This window comes from Halichoerus grypus, chromosome 7 (assembly GCF_964656455.1).
Source record: "Halichoerus grypus chromosome 7, mHalGry1.hap1.1, whole genome shotgun sequence".
Classification (NCBI taxonomy): Eukaryota; Metazoa; Chordata; class Mammalia; order Carnivora; family Phocidae; genus Halichoerus; species Halichoerus grypus.
The window spans coordinates 67,315,970-67,332,139 of NC_135718.1; the positions used below are offsets into that span (position 1 = coordinate 67,315,970).

The window sequence follows — 16,170 nt, forward strand, 5'->3', positions numbered from 1 at the left end:
ATGTAGGACATTGCAAATTTTTTCACTGTTGAATGCTGAATATTATTTTATTCCTTTAAAGTGTGTTGGAGTTTGATCTGACAGGCAGTCAAATACTTGCAATCAGTTTGGTCCTTTCAGAGCTTGCTTTTAAGCTCTTATAGAGTAGGTCTAGAGTTTTTATCCTAAGACTAATTTAGTGCTATTTCCAAGGTTTTAAAGCAGTTTGTTCAGTTTTCTTTTCTTTTTTTAATGGGAGAAGGCAATTTTGGACTCTGTTTTCTTATTTTTATAAGTGGAAGTCTCTTTTGATGAGAACTAAAAATAACTATAGAGATATGTGTTACGTTCATGGGACTGTTTGGGAGTGTTTGGGGTAAAGTAAATTTATAGCAATGATTTAATAGTATGAACCTATAGGTGTGAGGCAGATGGGGCTACTTACTCTGCGCATATAAAAAAGGCTTTCTAGAGAAACAGAGATTAGCTGAAGTGATGCTCAACAGCCAGATCTACAAATAAGAAGGGCTGGGTCAGTGGTTCTTAACTTCTAATGCGAAGAGAAGTGTTCAAGTGTTCATTAAAAGGGCAGATTCTTGGCCTCCTACAAAAGATCTTGACTCAGAAGGTCTAGGGTGGGACCTCATAATTTGTATTTTAATAGGCATCCTAAGGTGATTCTGATACAGGTGTTGTATGGACTATTCTTGGAAAAACACCAGCTAAGGATCCTAGTTGGTATATCCTGATGTGAACCTATATAATTCCATCTCAGGCACATAGGCAGGGCCAGTGAGAAAGCAGTTGTCCTTCAGGACCAGATGGAAGGTAAAGGAATGAGAGTGTGAGTAAGAGGTGATAGGGTATTGGGTACAAGAATTACTTTCCCTTAGCAGGCTGCCTAGACTTTGTGTAGAAAGTATACCTCAGGATTAGGTGCTGAAGGCCTTGAACAGGGAGACATTCAGACACAGGAACAAGAACAGCCCTGAAGGAAAACAGCTAGAGTCAAAGCAAAATGACAACTTTACTTTGCTGGCTGACACATGGGCAACTACAAATACTGATTTAAATGAACCTTTTGCCTCTACAGTGATCTGGCCTTTTTCATGAAATACTCATCTCTATCTCAGTGAGCTCTCTAGGGACACAATTTTAACTTTGTAGTCATTCATGCTGGGTTGTTATATTAGCCAACTTGCCTTAGTGCTGTATTGAAAAGCTCAGTAGAAACATAGAGCAGGGTTGATCTCTTCATCAGGGTTCCTAAAAGCCCCATCTCAGCAAGAATTCAAGAATTCAGGTCGACCAGGTGCTGCTCAGAATCCTTTATTAATTTCCTCTTGATGTATCACCAGTGAGGAGTCAAATCTTCCTATTTTCTGTCTAAACACTAACCACCACTGGTGCATGGAGCAAAGACAGAATTCTTTTAACTACAGATAAAGGAACTACAAAAGAGGAGTCTTTGGGGACAAAGAATGAGTACTCTGACAAACAGGCCCACTGTAGGGCTTCTTCAGAGCAGGATGTGCACTTGGACCTGTGAGCAAGGAGAGAACATTGGACTTTCATGTTACTTAATGAAACTGAAGAAGATGAGAATAGAAGTAAAACACTGGGAATATGTCTTTCTGGATTATTTTGTGATCGTTTGTGATTGAGGACAGCTCCCAATGCCAGAAAGTAATCCTGTTCAGAGGTGACTGGCATTGAAGGAAAAAAGTGTCAGTGGAGAACCCACCTGCTGTGTGAGGAGTCAAGAAATTGCAGTGTTGTAGGACTTTGCAATCACAGTTACAAACTGTCAATCACAGTTCCATGGTGGAGTGTTCTTAGCAGAAGAGTCATGGAAATCTTATTCTCGAAGAGGATTGTGAATTGAGGAGGAGACTTCATGAAATGCAAAACAAAGAGACCCCTTTACTTTGTGGAGAAGAAAAACTGTTTTCAGCTGATGTATACTTACTGAGCATCTGTAGATTTTTTTCTTTTCTCTATGAACTGTTGCAGCATTTCCCAAATGAGTTTTGCCCAATATTTACCCTTTGGGATGCTCCTTTCAAAAAAAGTTTCATGATCAAATTTTGGGGGAACACTGCCTATTATATCCTCCTTGTAGATGTATGCAGAAGGCTGTTCAACCAAGAAAAGAAGAAATACAAAAAATATACATATTTTTGCTTATATTAAAAAAAAAAATGGAAGGACGGGCACCTGGGTGGCTCAGTCCATTAAGTGACAGACTCTTGATTTTGCCTCAGGTCATGATCTCAGGGTTGTGAGATCAAGCCCCACATCGGGTTCCATGCTCAGCAAGGAGTCTGCTTGTCTCTCCCTCTGCTCCTCCCTCTGCTCCTGTGCGTGCTGTCTCTCTCTGTCTAAAATAAATAAACAAAATCTTTTAAAGAAAAAGACAGAAGGATAAAGCATTCAAAATGGTTATCTATAAGGGAGGGAGGCAATATTGAGAGAACGTAGAAATTAGACTTTTTTGAATATACCTTATTTTGTATATTTAACTTTGGAATCATGTAAGCATTATGAGGAATTCTAAAACAAAGCTAAATAAATGAAAAAAAAATGAATCATTGAAAATTGAAAGTAAAACAAAACAAATGAAACTGTTCCTAGGTGGGACATACTTCTGAAAAGGAATTATTCCAATTAACTCTAAAACAGAATAATTTACTGTACATCCCTTCTGGGGATATGCCCTAAGGATATAGACCAAACCAAACCACCCAACCAAATAAGAAAACCCCCAGGATATTAAACTGTTTTCAGTAATCATATTGTTGATAGTAAGGTTGATATTATTATTTGGAGACTTTTGTGTGTTTTGTTATAGGAAAAGTAATTATGCTGGTGGTGTTGAGAAATGAATTTTTTTTGGCAAGGTTGAAAAGAAAAACAAATGTAAAATTGATGATGTTATATAAAAGCCCTGTAGCCCTAAATTTGAATTGGAAATATCAGTATGAACCCATAATGTATTTTATCCTCAACAAAATAAAACATATTTTTTTATTTTATTTTTTAATTTATTTTATTTTTTTTAAAAGATTTTATTTATTTGCAAGAGAGAGAATGAGAGACAGAGAGCATGAGAGGGAGGAGGGTCAGAGGGAGAAGCAGACTCCCTGCTGAGCAGGGAGCCCGATGTGGGACTCGATCCTGGGACTCCAGGATCATGACCTGAGCCGAAGGCAGTCGCTTAACCAACTGAGCCACCCAGGCGCCCTAAAACATATTTTTTTAGCTCTATCCACCCAAAACCCTAGACACAAAGACCAACCCAGTAGCAGTAAGCACCCCTACAATCTAGATGATGTTCTCTAAATGTCACTAGAAGGAACCAGGACTCTTTGGAGAAATGATTGCTTCCAGGTCTGGGGCGCAAATGAGCCTAGAAATTTTGTCATACCAGAAAGAAAAGATGCCATGAAATAATATAGAATGATGTCCAAAGGACTGAAGACCTAATTTGAACAAGTTCTCATTGATCAAAGATGGGACAATTTCAGCATCAATAAGGGTAGCAGCTGCATTGTTTAAATCTATAGGTTCATAATGACATCAAAAAGGAAGAAACCTTCATTGGATATCTTTGGAAGGTTTCAGGGAACCATTTCATTATCTTGAAAACAAGTAAATTAAAGGAAAGCATCAGAAGTCTATTTCAGGTTTCTTGTATGATCTTCATTTCAGAATAACCAAATAGTAGACAAAGGAAAATTTTTATTTATTTATTTATTTTAAAGATTTTATTTATTTATTTGACAGACAGAGACATAGCGAGAGAGGGAACACAAGCAGGGGGAGTGGGAGAGGGAGAAGCAGACTCCCCGCTGAGCAGGGAGCCCGACACGGGGCTCAATCCCAGGACCCTGGGATCATGACCTGAGCCAAAGGCAGACACTTAACGACTGAGCCACCCAGGCACCCCAAAGCTTGTAACTTTTAGAGCAGGGATTGGCAAACCATGGTCTGTGGGCCAAGTGTGGCCCACAGCATGTTGTGTAAATAAAGTTGGTTGGAACACAGCCATTCCCATTTGTCTCTTGTCTCTGGCCCTTGTGCACTCACTCCATTGGCAGACTTGAGACCTTATATGACAGAGACCTTATCTGTCACTTTGCCAACTGGCTCTTGTTTTAGAGATACCTATTGACATAGTTACAGATGAAATGATGTGATACCTGGGGTTTGCTTCAAAATATTCCAGGGATGGGAGAATAGGTGGTGATGTAGATGAATTAGAACTGATTGTATTGAATTTGGGCTTATAATTTTGTTTCATTATACTATTCTCTTGATTTTTATGGTTTTTTTTTTTGATATTTTTCATAATAAAATATTTTTAAATAATGTAAATCTGTACTTACATAAAATATTTTCATGATATATTGTTAAATGAATAAAGTAATCTGTAAAGTGGTTTGGCATGAAAAAATATATTTATATTATATATATGTATATTCATGAAAATGTGTGAAATAAACAGACAAAACTGTTAACAGTGGGAGTGGAAATGGGTTGGATGAGAAATAGGTTGGATTTTTTTTAACTTCATACTGTTCTGTTTGGTATTTTTCTTATTCAATTGTTGATTCCATGTTAATGGCATTGCTCAATCATATCATGGCAATACATCTTTCTTTTTGCTTTATAATTCTCTCAAATTTTATAATATTTACTTTGAGGATATTTTACTAAATACACTTAAAGTTCTTAAATATTTTCCTATGAATTAAACATTTAATTTGTATTTAACCTAAAAAAAAAAAACACTAAACCTAATGAATATGTTTTTTACAGTAATTTTTTAAAAGATATAGATTGTCACAAGTTTCCTGTATTCCCAATTGAATTCCAAAGAAAATTGGTGACCAGCTCTTGATAAAAGATTTTCCAAAGACGTTTTCATTTGTCTGTTTATTTACTTATTGGCCATGGGATTCACCACTGTTGGGCAAGTGGGTCCGTGGAAGGCCTGCCTGTTCCGAGGCTCTTGGTGTCTGACCCATGGTCCTTCAGTGTGCAGTTGGAGCCCAGGACGGAGTGGCTGCCGCTGGGCAGAGTGAGGAGGCTTTGCGAGAGAGCAGCCCTTCTGGGTGGCTGGGCCTATTCCTGGCTGCCGAAGGTCTATAAGCCCCTCACATCCTCAAATAAATCCCTTTCTTTTTAAATAAAACTCAGTGGGTACTTTGTTTGCAATTGTGAGCCCTGACTGATACTACTGTACATTTTCTGTATATGATTATGATAACTGTTGTCTTTCTTGTCCTTATCTTTTTATTCTATTAAAAATTATAATGGGTGATTAATATTTGTTGGCTGAATGAATGAATGAGGGGCTAAGTGTGTTTCTCCTGTTACACAGAGCCCACCACAAGGGTGGGATTGACATGTATGTATAAGGAACATTAAAACCTCACAGAAAAACTCACAAAGACCAGAATTGCAGAACAAAACACTTTTGAGCCAGGCCCAGGGTTGTTGGACGACTTGCCAGGCCCATGAGGCCCACAATGGGTGCAGTCAGACCTCAAGCCTCCTGCCTCTGAAGCTAAGTCTTTGGCTTTGTCACCCTGTCTCGTGTCATCAGAGAAGTCTTCCAGGCTTTACCGCAATGCCAGGAGTGGGTTAGAGAGAAGTAAGATGTGAGGAGGGGGTGGGGAGAACTGCAAAATTGCTCTTTTGTTTGTTTTGTGCTGATTTCCTATTTTTATCAAATTCTGGGATTTTATCTAAGATTTTCTTCTGTAGCAAGGTCCTTTCAAGGCAGTGGTAATGTTAGCGTTTTTGTTCCAATAACACCAAGTGCAATGCCCTGTAATAAGAAAAAGAAAAACCTCTATGAAAATCAGGGTATTGGGTCACCCAAGAACAACCGTCCCCATGAGCTCAGTGAGTCAGACAACTTTCATAAGAGAGGAAGAGTTGTCATGCTCTGATAACCCCTTTTTCCATCTGCAGCCTTTTGCTTTCAGTACTTTGCAACCTGGGATGATGGATCCTCTATAAGACAGGATGAAGAAGCCTTCTTGAGTGCTGGATATCCAGTCCCGGTGAGGGAGCATCCGACAGAGAGCAGCTATGGTGGCCACGTCTCCCAAGGCAGCACAATCTTTTTCAGAGACAGGAAAACACAAGATGAATCTAGCCAAGGCCAAGGAGAGAAGACTCCCCCACCCCCTTACTCCTCCAGGCTTTGAGGCATAAGGCGGAAGTTGCCTAGAGGAGCACAGTTCTCTCAAAGACATTTCTTTGGCTTGGCAGGATTTTTTCAGCTCTTGGTTTAACATTTGTTGGTGTTTAAATTCTAAAGAACCTGGAATAATCTAGAAAAACAATCTAGAAAAAGGTACCTAGAATAATCCATAAATCTAAAGTACCTGGCACATCTTGGGTGAAAGGTCTAACAAAAGTTATTGTATCGACAGGCTTCCTGTTTCAGTTCTGTAAGTTTCTAAATTTCCTCTTGGCTTGTTGGGAAGTTCATTAAAATGCCTTTGCAGTAGCTCCTTGGAAGCAGATGCTTTTTTGGTTTCTTAAAACATTCCTCTACAAATCCCTTCATGATTTCAGGCAGAGTATAGGTGGGCAGCCTCCCCCAATTCTTCCTGGAAAAAACCCTGGCCATCTATGACAGATGGAGGCACATTGATTGAATCTAAAGCTACTAAATAATAAAAACTCATGAAAAATAAATGCACCCAGAGAAATAAGCTTTTCCATAGCAGCCCATTCCATCATATTTTCCTGACGGCCTATCTAATTTATGATGGCAATTCTATGGCAGTTCCTCTTAATTTCCTATTATGGGTAATTTATTTTTTCCCCTTCTGAACATGCAGTATAAAAGTTTTTACTGCACACATAAGGGAAAAGGAGACAGCCTCAGACACTGTGCTAATGCCAACACAACATCTTGAATTGCCCCTTGGATATAGGCTTTTGTAAAAGTTAATCAGTTGAAAGACTGTATAGCAAAAATGGTTTTGATTAGAGTCCCCACTGAAACTCTGGATGCAGAGAAAGGGGTTAGCTGTCACAAGGTGAAAAATTTGGGTAAAAAATGGGACACCCTCAGCCACAGATGATTTTGAAAACAGATGCACACAATTTTCACGCAGCTCCAAATGAATCCGCCCACTTCCCATATTCCGCTGCTGAGCGTACAGCACTTGCCACTGGAATCTAAACATCGTTTGGTAGACTAAGGAACAGAACAGCAATCGGAACTGAGGGAGAGAACAGAAAGGTGGTGGTGGGCTAAGCGGCACACATGAGATGGAACCTCTGGTGCTCATCCCAACCTGTGGAAGTTTCCTTTGGGGAGAAGAAAAGTGAAGAGAAGATCTGAAGTTACAAAGGGGCTGTTTCCTCAAGACATCCCCGAGAATGGGAGGGAGGGAGAGAGACCAAGTAGTAGGGACTGGGCAGTGTACGTGGACAAAAACATTGGCTCACGTAAGTTGGCAAGTCCAGCTTTGCCCACTCTTCTGGTCAATAGTGTGGATTCCACAAATGTAACTGTCCTATCAAAGAAGGCTGAAACTCTCTTTTTGTCCCCCTTCCAAACATGAAGAAGAGTGACCACTGAAATTTCTAACATGTCGGTGAAATACAGTGTGGTGGAAAGGACAGAGATCTTAGAGCTGGAAGACTTGGATTTGAATCCTGGCTGTGCGGTCTTTCATTTGATATTTTAACTTATTTTTAAAATTTTTTATTTTTTATTTTATTTAACTAATTAATTAGTTTTTAAAATATTTTATTTATTTGTCTCAGAGAGAGAGAGAACAAACAGGGGGGAGCAGCAGGCAGAGGGAGAAGCAGGCTCCCTGCTGAGTAGGGAGCCTGATGCAGGACTCGATCCCAGGACCCTGGGATCATGACCTGAGCCTAAGGCAGATGCTTAATCGACTCAGCCACTAGGCATTCCTAAAATTTTTATTTTTTAAATTGTGTTTAAGTTTTCATTTTAATTCCGGTTGAACCCAGTGTTATATTAGTTTCAGGTGTACAATATAGTGATTCAACAGTATTGAACTTCTATTGCCCGATTGCCAAATAGATGTGAGTTGCAATGATGCCTCTGTCACTAAGACTGGTGTGATGGGGGCACTTTCCTCCCATCTCCCCACAAAGCACTGTTTTTAATGGTTCAGTTTTTATTCCATGTATTGTCATCACCACGCAATCCAGTACTTTACTTACATTATTGCATCTGTGTTTGTTTTTTCTCTTGAGCCAGTCTAGAAGCCCCTTGAGAGACAGGCCCACTCTTAGGACTACCCGTTCTGCATGGTGCTGGGAATGCGCTGTGCTCAGCACATGCGGAGTACGTGAGGATGTGCTTGGTGACTAAGGAAAAGACCTTCATGTCCCTCCCACATAGCCACCCCTTAGTGACCTAAAGTGTCTGGTGACTACTCCTCTGGACTCTGGGACAGCACAGACTCTTGGGGTGTCCGTGAGCATCACCAAGAAAACTAAGTTTGGGCCCACTGCACAAATGTGAACCACGTAGCAAGACTCTTCCCCTCAGCTCATCAGATTGTTTTTTTAATTAGTTGAAGTTGGTAGGCTTTAAATCATAACAAGACGATGCAAGTTGGTTATAACGCAGTAATTTAAATGTAGTCACAACAGGGATGTCTGAATTACAAACAGTGTGATTACTTTATGATGCTGCATTTTTCCAGAGCATGGGAGCCCAGCCCAGGACTGCCTGGCTACCGCTGATAAGGGCTCTACCCTGTTAGCAGGGAGAGGAGGGGTCCTCAGGCCCTCACTCCTGACAAGGTGGGGCAGGTGCTGTAAGCTGCCAGAACCCTGCCACCCCCCACCCCAACCTGCAAGGGAGGAGGTAGTAGATACGGTAGATATGACAGAGAGCTACCTGAGGCTCGACACTCATAGAGCAACAATATGGTGCTGAGCACGGGGCTTAGTAGTGAGAATTCAAAATAGAATGAGATAGTGCCTTGTGGATTCTGAATCATTTAATGATTCAGGGTCAGTCGAAGATTAGGTGGATATTTATCCATCTCTCTCTCTCTCACACACACACACACATACAGAGTCAATTATCACAGTGAAGGTTATTAGTAGCACTGACTCTAGAGGTTGGGAAGGGGGGATGCCAAGAGTTCCAGGAATAACAGGATCGATGGGAGCTCTCTGCCTTCTAGGCTTTGCCATGGGCTAACAAACAGAAAAGATCTACCTTGAAGTTGGGCAGTTACCTGTCCACCTATGGAAGGTCAGCGCTTTTTGTGCTTTCCTAAAGCAAAGCATCTTTAACCCTTTAGCTTCTATCAGTTGTACTTTCCAGATTGGTTCTGTGAGGGTCCGTGTCCCTCCTCTCTCCACCTGCTATGCAGAAGTCCCAAGGTCTGCATCTCAGGGTTAAAAGGCCACTAAGTTCATCCATGTCCACTCCCCATCTGATCCTGGAATTGGCTAAATTGTTGAGCTGGTTCTTGGTCACCAGGGTACAAGGTCACCACTGTAGTTGTCACTGTAGCTGGTTCCACATTTGCTTGAATGTGAAAGTTGAAAAGTCCTTTTCTACTCATAGTTCTGCTTCCTTGTGGTTTCCTCCAGTCCGTGGATTATTTGGCCCTGTGTTCCACAACCTCAGGATGTGCTGAGACTCCCAGAAGTCTGCCTGTCTGAAAGGAGGAGAATGTGGAAAAAGAGTTGTAGATCCAACAGGGTGCAGACAGATCTCCAAAAAAAAAATCTCCATTTCTTTTTCAGAAGAGGTGTTTCCCAAATGAGCAAGCATCAGTAGGGAAAGATGAACCACGGGATTTTCAGAGGTAAGTTTCCCTCATACCAGCTCATGTGAGGACCTTGGAGGAAGCATCTATATTTAGATTCAGGCAAAGAAAGTGATATTAAAGATGGTCTTAGGAGCCAAGTCAGCATTACTAGAAAGCATCTGATGGGACAAGAGAATCACAGAGAGGAGAAAAACTTCAAATAACTCAAGGATTTTGACTTTCTGAACATCAGGACTGCTATACATTGTCCAAGAATGCTGCTGACCTCCCACAACAATAGTAGTGGCCTTTTTGGTACTCTCATTGGAATTCAAGTTCTGGGAGGGTGAGAACCCTGCCATCTTGTTCTCCATCATTCCCAGAGCCCAGCCCAGTGCCTGGCACCTCGTGGGTCCTTCACAGATATCTGCTGGATAAGTGAATGAATATTGATTGAGGAGATTGTATAATGCCAAGTGATCATAAATCCACTTAGATTTTTAAAGGACCTGCAGTTTACTAAGCACAATGGCATGCATATTTATCTGAAATATTATTGCGTATATATGTGCAAAATAGATCACAGATGTTACTCTACTTACAAAAGGTTGGATTTCAAATGGCAGTTTATAGGTCTCTTTGTCCAAAATGAGATTACAAGCAATGTTAATGCCATCCAATAGTGGCAGTGGAGTTGATGTATTTTTGCTGTAAAGTGTACTGAAGTCATACACTATGGCCTTAATATTAATAAGTAGTGGCTTTTGAGTGCTTACCATATACCAGGGTTCATGCTAGTGTTTTGTTTTTTTTTTAAGATTTTATTTATTTATTTGAGAGCGAGAGAGCACATGAACAGGAGGAGGGGCAGAGGCAGAAGCAGACTCTCTGCTGAGCAGGGAGCCCCATGCGGGGCTCAATCCCAGGACCCCGGGATCATGACCTGAGCCAAAGGCAGATGCTTCACCGACTAAGCCACCCAGGTGCCCCCATACTAGTATTTTGTATGCATTACTTCCCTTAACTCTACAAGCTTCTGAGGAAGGTATGTTAATGATCTCCATTTTATAGATGGGTAAACTGCAGCTCAGAGAAGTGACGGCCTAGTTGCCTTAGCTTCTGGTAAGTCACAGGTTCGGAATTTGAATGGCAGGAACTGGTTTGGAGACTAACCACTATGCTATACTTTTGTTGGAGCTATAAAAGTTTCTAAATCAAAATGTTGTAAGTAGAATGGTTTCCATATTGATTTAGCTTGTGGACCATGTTTGGTGCTCATATGGTTAGCTCATTCCTAGCAAGAACTCTAGGGCCCGGCCTGTAGGTACAGGCTGATCGTAACTTAACTCCCCAGTGAAGTCAGCATGGTCAGTCTCTAGCTCCCTGAGGCTCTCTCAGTTTTCATCCTGAGCTCTGCCCAGTGCCTGGTCTCTGCCAGCCAAGCAGCCCCTATATCAGAGGGCTCAGCTTGGCCAGCAAGTGCAATCTGCATTATGTTGCTGCTCAGTGAACATGGAGTGAATCTTAATTATCTAAGAGTCTGTTGGACTGTAATTTCCCCCCAGCCAGGCAGACTGTCTTGTCTGCATGACAGGATTTTGGGTCAGGTTTCCTGATCAGTGCTCCTCTTCCAAGTCTTCTGCTAGAATTAGAACTCAGAACTGAAGTTCTCACAACTGGGGCCCAACACCCTCTATCTTGTGCTGCTTAGCCTTTTCCCTGTGGGCCTGTGAGAGGAAAGGCTAGACTCCTTTAACAAAGAGATTCCAAATGGATAATAGGTCAAGCATGTTAGAATGTTATTTCTTCCTCACACAGTTAGATCCAGTGATCGTTTCTGGTTGTTAGGGAATCCTGCTTCATTCAGTGATTCTGGGACTCTGGCTCCCTTTAGTTTGTGATTCCCCCATCATCTAGGGCATTATTTTTGTCTACATCTAGCTCGAAGAAGAGGACAAAGAGGATGAAGGAGTCCCAACCGTGTCCTAAAAGCCATTTGCATTCCCATGGCTAGAGTTCTGTCACCCATGGCCATCTCTAATTACAAGGGAGATAGGAAGCGTAGTCTGGTGATGTGCTCAGATTCTCAAGCTAAACTTGGATTCTGGGGAACAGCTAGAATTCTGGGCCACTGGACTGTATTAGCTCGGAGGCCAGGCTACCGGTGAAAGAGGACCCCAACTAACAGTAATTTGAACAAGCTAAAGACTTACTCTTCTCTCATACGAGAGTGGTCTGGAGTTCAGGTCTAGTACGGTGGTTCCACACCTCCCGCTCCCCACCCAGGGACCTATATTCCTACTTTGCCCATCTACCCACCTAGGATGTGCCTTCATGATCCAAAATGGCTGCGTCGGCCTCAGACACCACGCTCCATTCCAGTCAGCAGGAAGGAGGCAAAGAAGGGCACATCCCTGTACCTTCCAAGGAGATTCCCCTGAAGTCCTGTACAACCTTTCTGCTCACACATCCTCGGCCACAATTGAAGTCCTATGACCCCACCTTGCACTAGAAAGCTGACAAACACGATCTTTTCTTCCGGGCCCAGTGGGATTTTGTTCCCAAGAAGGAAAGGGACGATGGACGTGGGCGAGCTCACCGAGCGCCCCCGGCCTCACCGTGTTTGCGGTGCGCGTGGCTGTCGGGAGGAGCGCGGTGCCGCCGACGCACCTGCACCTGCCGCTGGCGCTCTGGCGGCCCCGGATGTTGCCCACAAACGGAAAAACAGATGTCCGTCCTTGTCCAACCGCTCTTGGCGGAGAAGCAACAGGAAGCACATAAATCCGACGAGCGTCAGAAAAGGGGACGGCGGAAAACCCGCGGTTGCCCCGGCAGGGAGCCCGCACGGCTCTTGCCGGCCACATTGGGATTTCTTCAGAACGACACTTTCCCGAAAAGGTTAGTACCCTTTTAGCTTATCTTCTTTCTGTTCGTTTTGCGTGGGAATCACCAGCCACAGGTCTTGTGTGCGCCTAGTGGTTCAGCCTGCAGACTCCTGTCGTTTACTGTTTGCTGATGGCTCAGGTTCAAGGCCATCGAAACAGGGCACTTGGCCGTGAGGCTAATCTTAGTCTTGCCAGCAGGTCCCCTCTTCCATGTGCAGATGGTCATCTCATTTCCTCGAAATGGCTGTTTTCCAGCTACCCCTTGTCTTGCTTCGTCAGGGGTGCGAAAGCAGGGGCCGCGGGCAGATAGTCCCTCCCTCAGCTCTGCTGTCTTCTCTTCTCCTCCCAGGGCTGGATCACTCTGTGTGAGCTCGCTCTCTCTCCGTCTCTCACAGGGCTTTGTTAAAAGGGGAACAAGAAGACTGCATCAGGGTCTAACCAGAGGGGCAGGATGGCCTATATACTTTTCTGGATCCAGGGCAAAGTGAAAGTGCAGGGCCACTTGTTCACAAATTAAGAATTTCAAGAGTGCGACAGCAGGGCATTCATCAAGAGCAGGGCTCTCCTAAGTGAGAGCCGTGCATGGGTTGCATGGCTATGAAGCTAGAGGTCTATCTCTGGAGGAGGAGCTGGGGGTGGGGGGGTGGGGAGTGGAGCAGATCCAGCTGCAGCCTTGTACCCAGGGAGTGAGTCGGCAGCTCCCGGATGGTGTGTGTGAGCCACAGAACCTGCTGCTCCTGGCCCCCTGCCAGTCTTCCAGGAATCTCTCCTGTGGCCACTCCTCCCCGCCCCCCGCCCCCCCCCCCGGGCGCTGGAAACCTAGGGCCAGGGCGTTCAGGGAAGAGCGTGGGCCTGGGCAAGTTGACCCATGCCGAAGCCACTGCAGTCACCACCTGCCAACTGAATTCTCTCTACCAATCCTTCTTCTTCTCTCTCTCTCTCTCTCTTTTTTAAAGATTTTATTTATTTATTTGAGAGAGAAAGAGAGCACAGGAGGGCGGGAGGGGCAAGAGGGAGAAGCCGGCTCCCTGCTGAGAGGTGAGCCTGATGCAGGACTCAATCCCAGGACCCTGGCATGATGACCTGAGCGGATGGCAGAAGCTTCACCCACTGAGCCCCCCAGGCACCCCTCCGCCAGTCCTTCTACACATAGATCTCAGCTTGCAGTCTCTCATCCAAGGAACCATAGGTGATTGTTTCACCAAACGTGGTGCTCCTGCATAACAAGGCCCACCCATCTTTCAGTGACAGTCTGTGTTGTTATCACCTGCTGTCTGACCTCCTCCAGTAATTGTTACATTTTAGGTTCTCTTGTTACTACTGGATGCTACTTCAGGGCATTAATTATTTGCCAGATTGGGTCAAACACAATGTGATCTCAGACTCAAAATAACAGTGGTTAAACAAGATTAAAGTTTATGTCCCTCGCACGTAGGGAATCTAGAAGCGTGGTGCAGGCTGATACGGTGTCTCTGAGGTCATCGGGGACCAAGGCTCCTGCTCACCTGTCGTTCTGTCATTTTAGTGCCGGTCTCCAAGGTATAAGATGGCTGCTGAGCATCAGACACGGTCCCCTTGTTCAAAACCTTGCCCAGAAGTCCCAGACAACACTTTTGCTTATATCTCATTGTCTGCAATGTAGTCCTTTGTTCACAAATGGCTGTGGGGGGTGGCTGGGAAATGTCTTTTATTCTGGGTGGCACTGGCTGACTTACATAATGGGATTCTGTTACAGAAGAAGAAGAAGGAGAAGGAGAAGAAGAAGGAGGAGGAAGAGGAGGAGGAGGAGGGAATAAATACAGAGAGACAGTGAGGGAGTTAGTCTAGGGAGGAAGACAGGCCCCTATCCCACTTAGTACCCCTTCCCCAGCTACAGGCTGGGCCCTACTCTTAGCAGAGGGACCATGTGGGTCACAGGCTGCTGTGGACCTGGATATGCATTGAGCCAGCCCTGCTACCCCTTCCCCAGCTCCCCAGCTCCTGGATCAAATCCCCCTGGGTGTACCTTTTGACTTGAAGTCATATGGGTCTGCTAAGTGTTGCAGAAATAGTTGCTCTTCGAATAACAAATGTGTTGCTATAGACAAATAGAAGCTGCTGATGGGAATTTAGAGATTGGCTAGACACATGATTTTCAAGCACTTTTGGCAATGGAAGCATTTCTTTCATTGCACGCTGAACATGGAGCCCAGTATGAAGATGGGTCAAAGTCGAGCTGCTTCTGTTAGAGATGGGGGTGCGGGTAGGGCTGGCACTCAGCCCTGCTTCCTCTCATCTCCCGTCTCCCGGGCCGGCTTCCATGCTCTCTGCACACCACACCAGTGCTCAGGCTCTCTGGGGTCTCGTTCGGATCAGCTCTTCTAGTCCAGGTCCACTGTTTTGCTGATGAGAACACAGAGGCCCAGGGAGCTTGCGACTTGGACAGAGCTGACAGCCGGTGTGTTTTGTCCTTGCTGGTGTGTGTGTAGTGTCGAAGTTAGTGGGGCTCACTGGGGGCACAGATCTGAGACAAGCAGAGTCCTAATGCTCTGCTGACATGGAGGTTGTCAGTACGTGGCCGCAACGGGCCGAGACCTTTCTGTGTATTACAGAGGCCGTCATTCTGTCTGATAGGGCCAGTGGGAACTGAGGTCATGCAGAATCGACCCTGGCTATTGATTTGGTAGGGGTTTTTTTTGGTAGTTGGAATAGCAGATTTCTAATCCCTTTGATAGGCTTAGAGGACTAGGGTAGGCTGTGCTTTAATCTGTAGCAGGGTGAGAAAGAGGCATGTTAACAGCTAGCAGTCGTGGTGGCATTAGGCTTCCCTGCCTCTTAGGGAGAGAACTGTCTTTGGGAAGATGGGATGATCAGCCGCTAGAGGTGGAAGCCGCACAAGGCTCCGGGTTAATTGTTAGGCTGCCGTGTTTCCTTCAGGGTTCCAGGCTCTTCCCTTGGCCCCTCCATCTGCCTCTGCCCATTGGCTCCACTCTCTTCTCTCTGCTCCAGAGTTTCATTTGCTGGTAACTCGGGCTTTCTCGTGGCCTACTGTGGCTGCCCGCCATCTTTCATACTGTGGCTGCCTGCCATCTTTCGTCATCATGACCTTTCGGGTTTTACTTCCTCTGCTAATTGCTTCTTTTCCTATAAGCATTTCTTCATTCAGATTCCTGAGAAATGTGAGTGGATACAGCCTGTTTCTCTTTTTCATCAAGGCATGGGTCAAAGGCCAGCCTGAAGAATGACTGTCATGAGGTGGGCGCCCACTTGGACTTCTCAGCAGTGGCCGACAGAGAGAGAGGTGCCCTGGCTGCAGCGCTTCTGCTCCTCAGCCACGGTGCCTGGCGGGCAGCATCCTTCATGACAGGGAACAGTCCCATGAATGCTATTCTTAATGTATGGCCAAGATGAAACTAGTATCCTATTGTACTCGATTCAATTGTTTTTTTTTTTAAGGATTTATTTATTTGAGAGAGAGAGAGAGTGCGGGGGGCAGAGGGAGAAGGAGAGTCTTAAGCAGACTCCCCCACTGAATGCAGAGCCTG

General features: G+C 44.3%; 1 protein-coding gene across 1 annotated transcript in view; it reads left to right on the top strand.

Annotated features, from left to right (window-relative positions):
- The window catches only part of URB2 (URB2 ribosome biogenesis homolog), a 118,118-nt gene extending 111,629 nt beyond the window's left edge, over window positions 1-6,489 (top strand). Inside the window, exon 10 of the mRNA XM_078077694.1 lies at window positions 5,962-6,489. Coding sequence (XP_077933820.1) covers window positions 5,962-6,009 — 48 coding nt within the window. The 3' untranslated portion in view covers window positions 6,010-6,489. The remainder of the gene's footprint in view (window positions 1-5,961) is intronic.
- The last annotated feature ends 9,681 nt before the right edge of the window (window positions 6,490-16,170 follow it).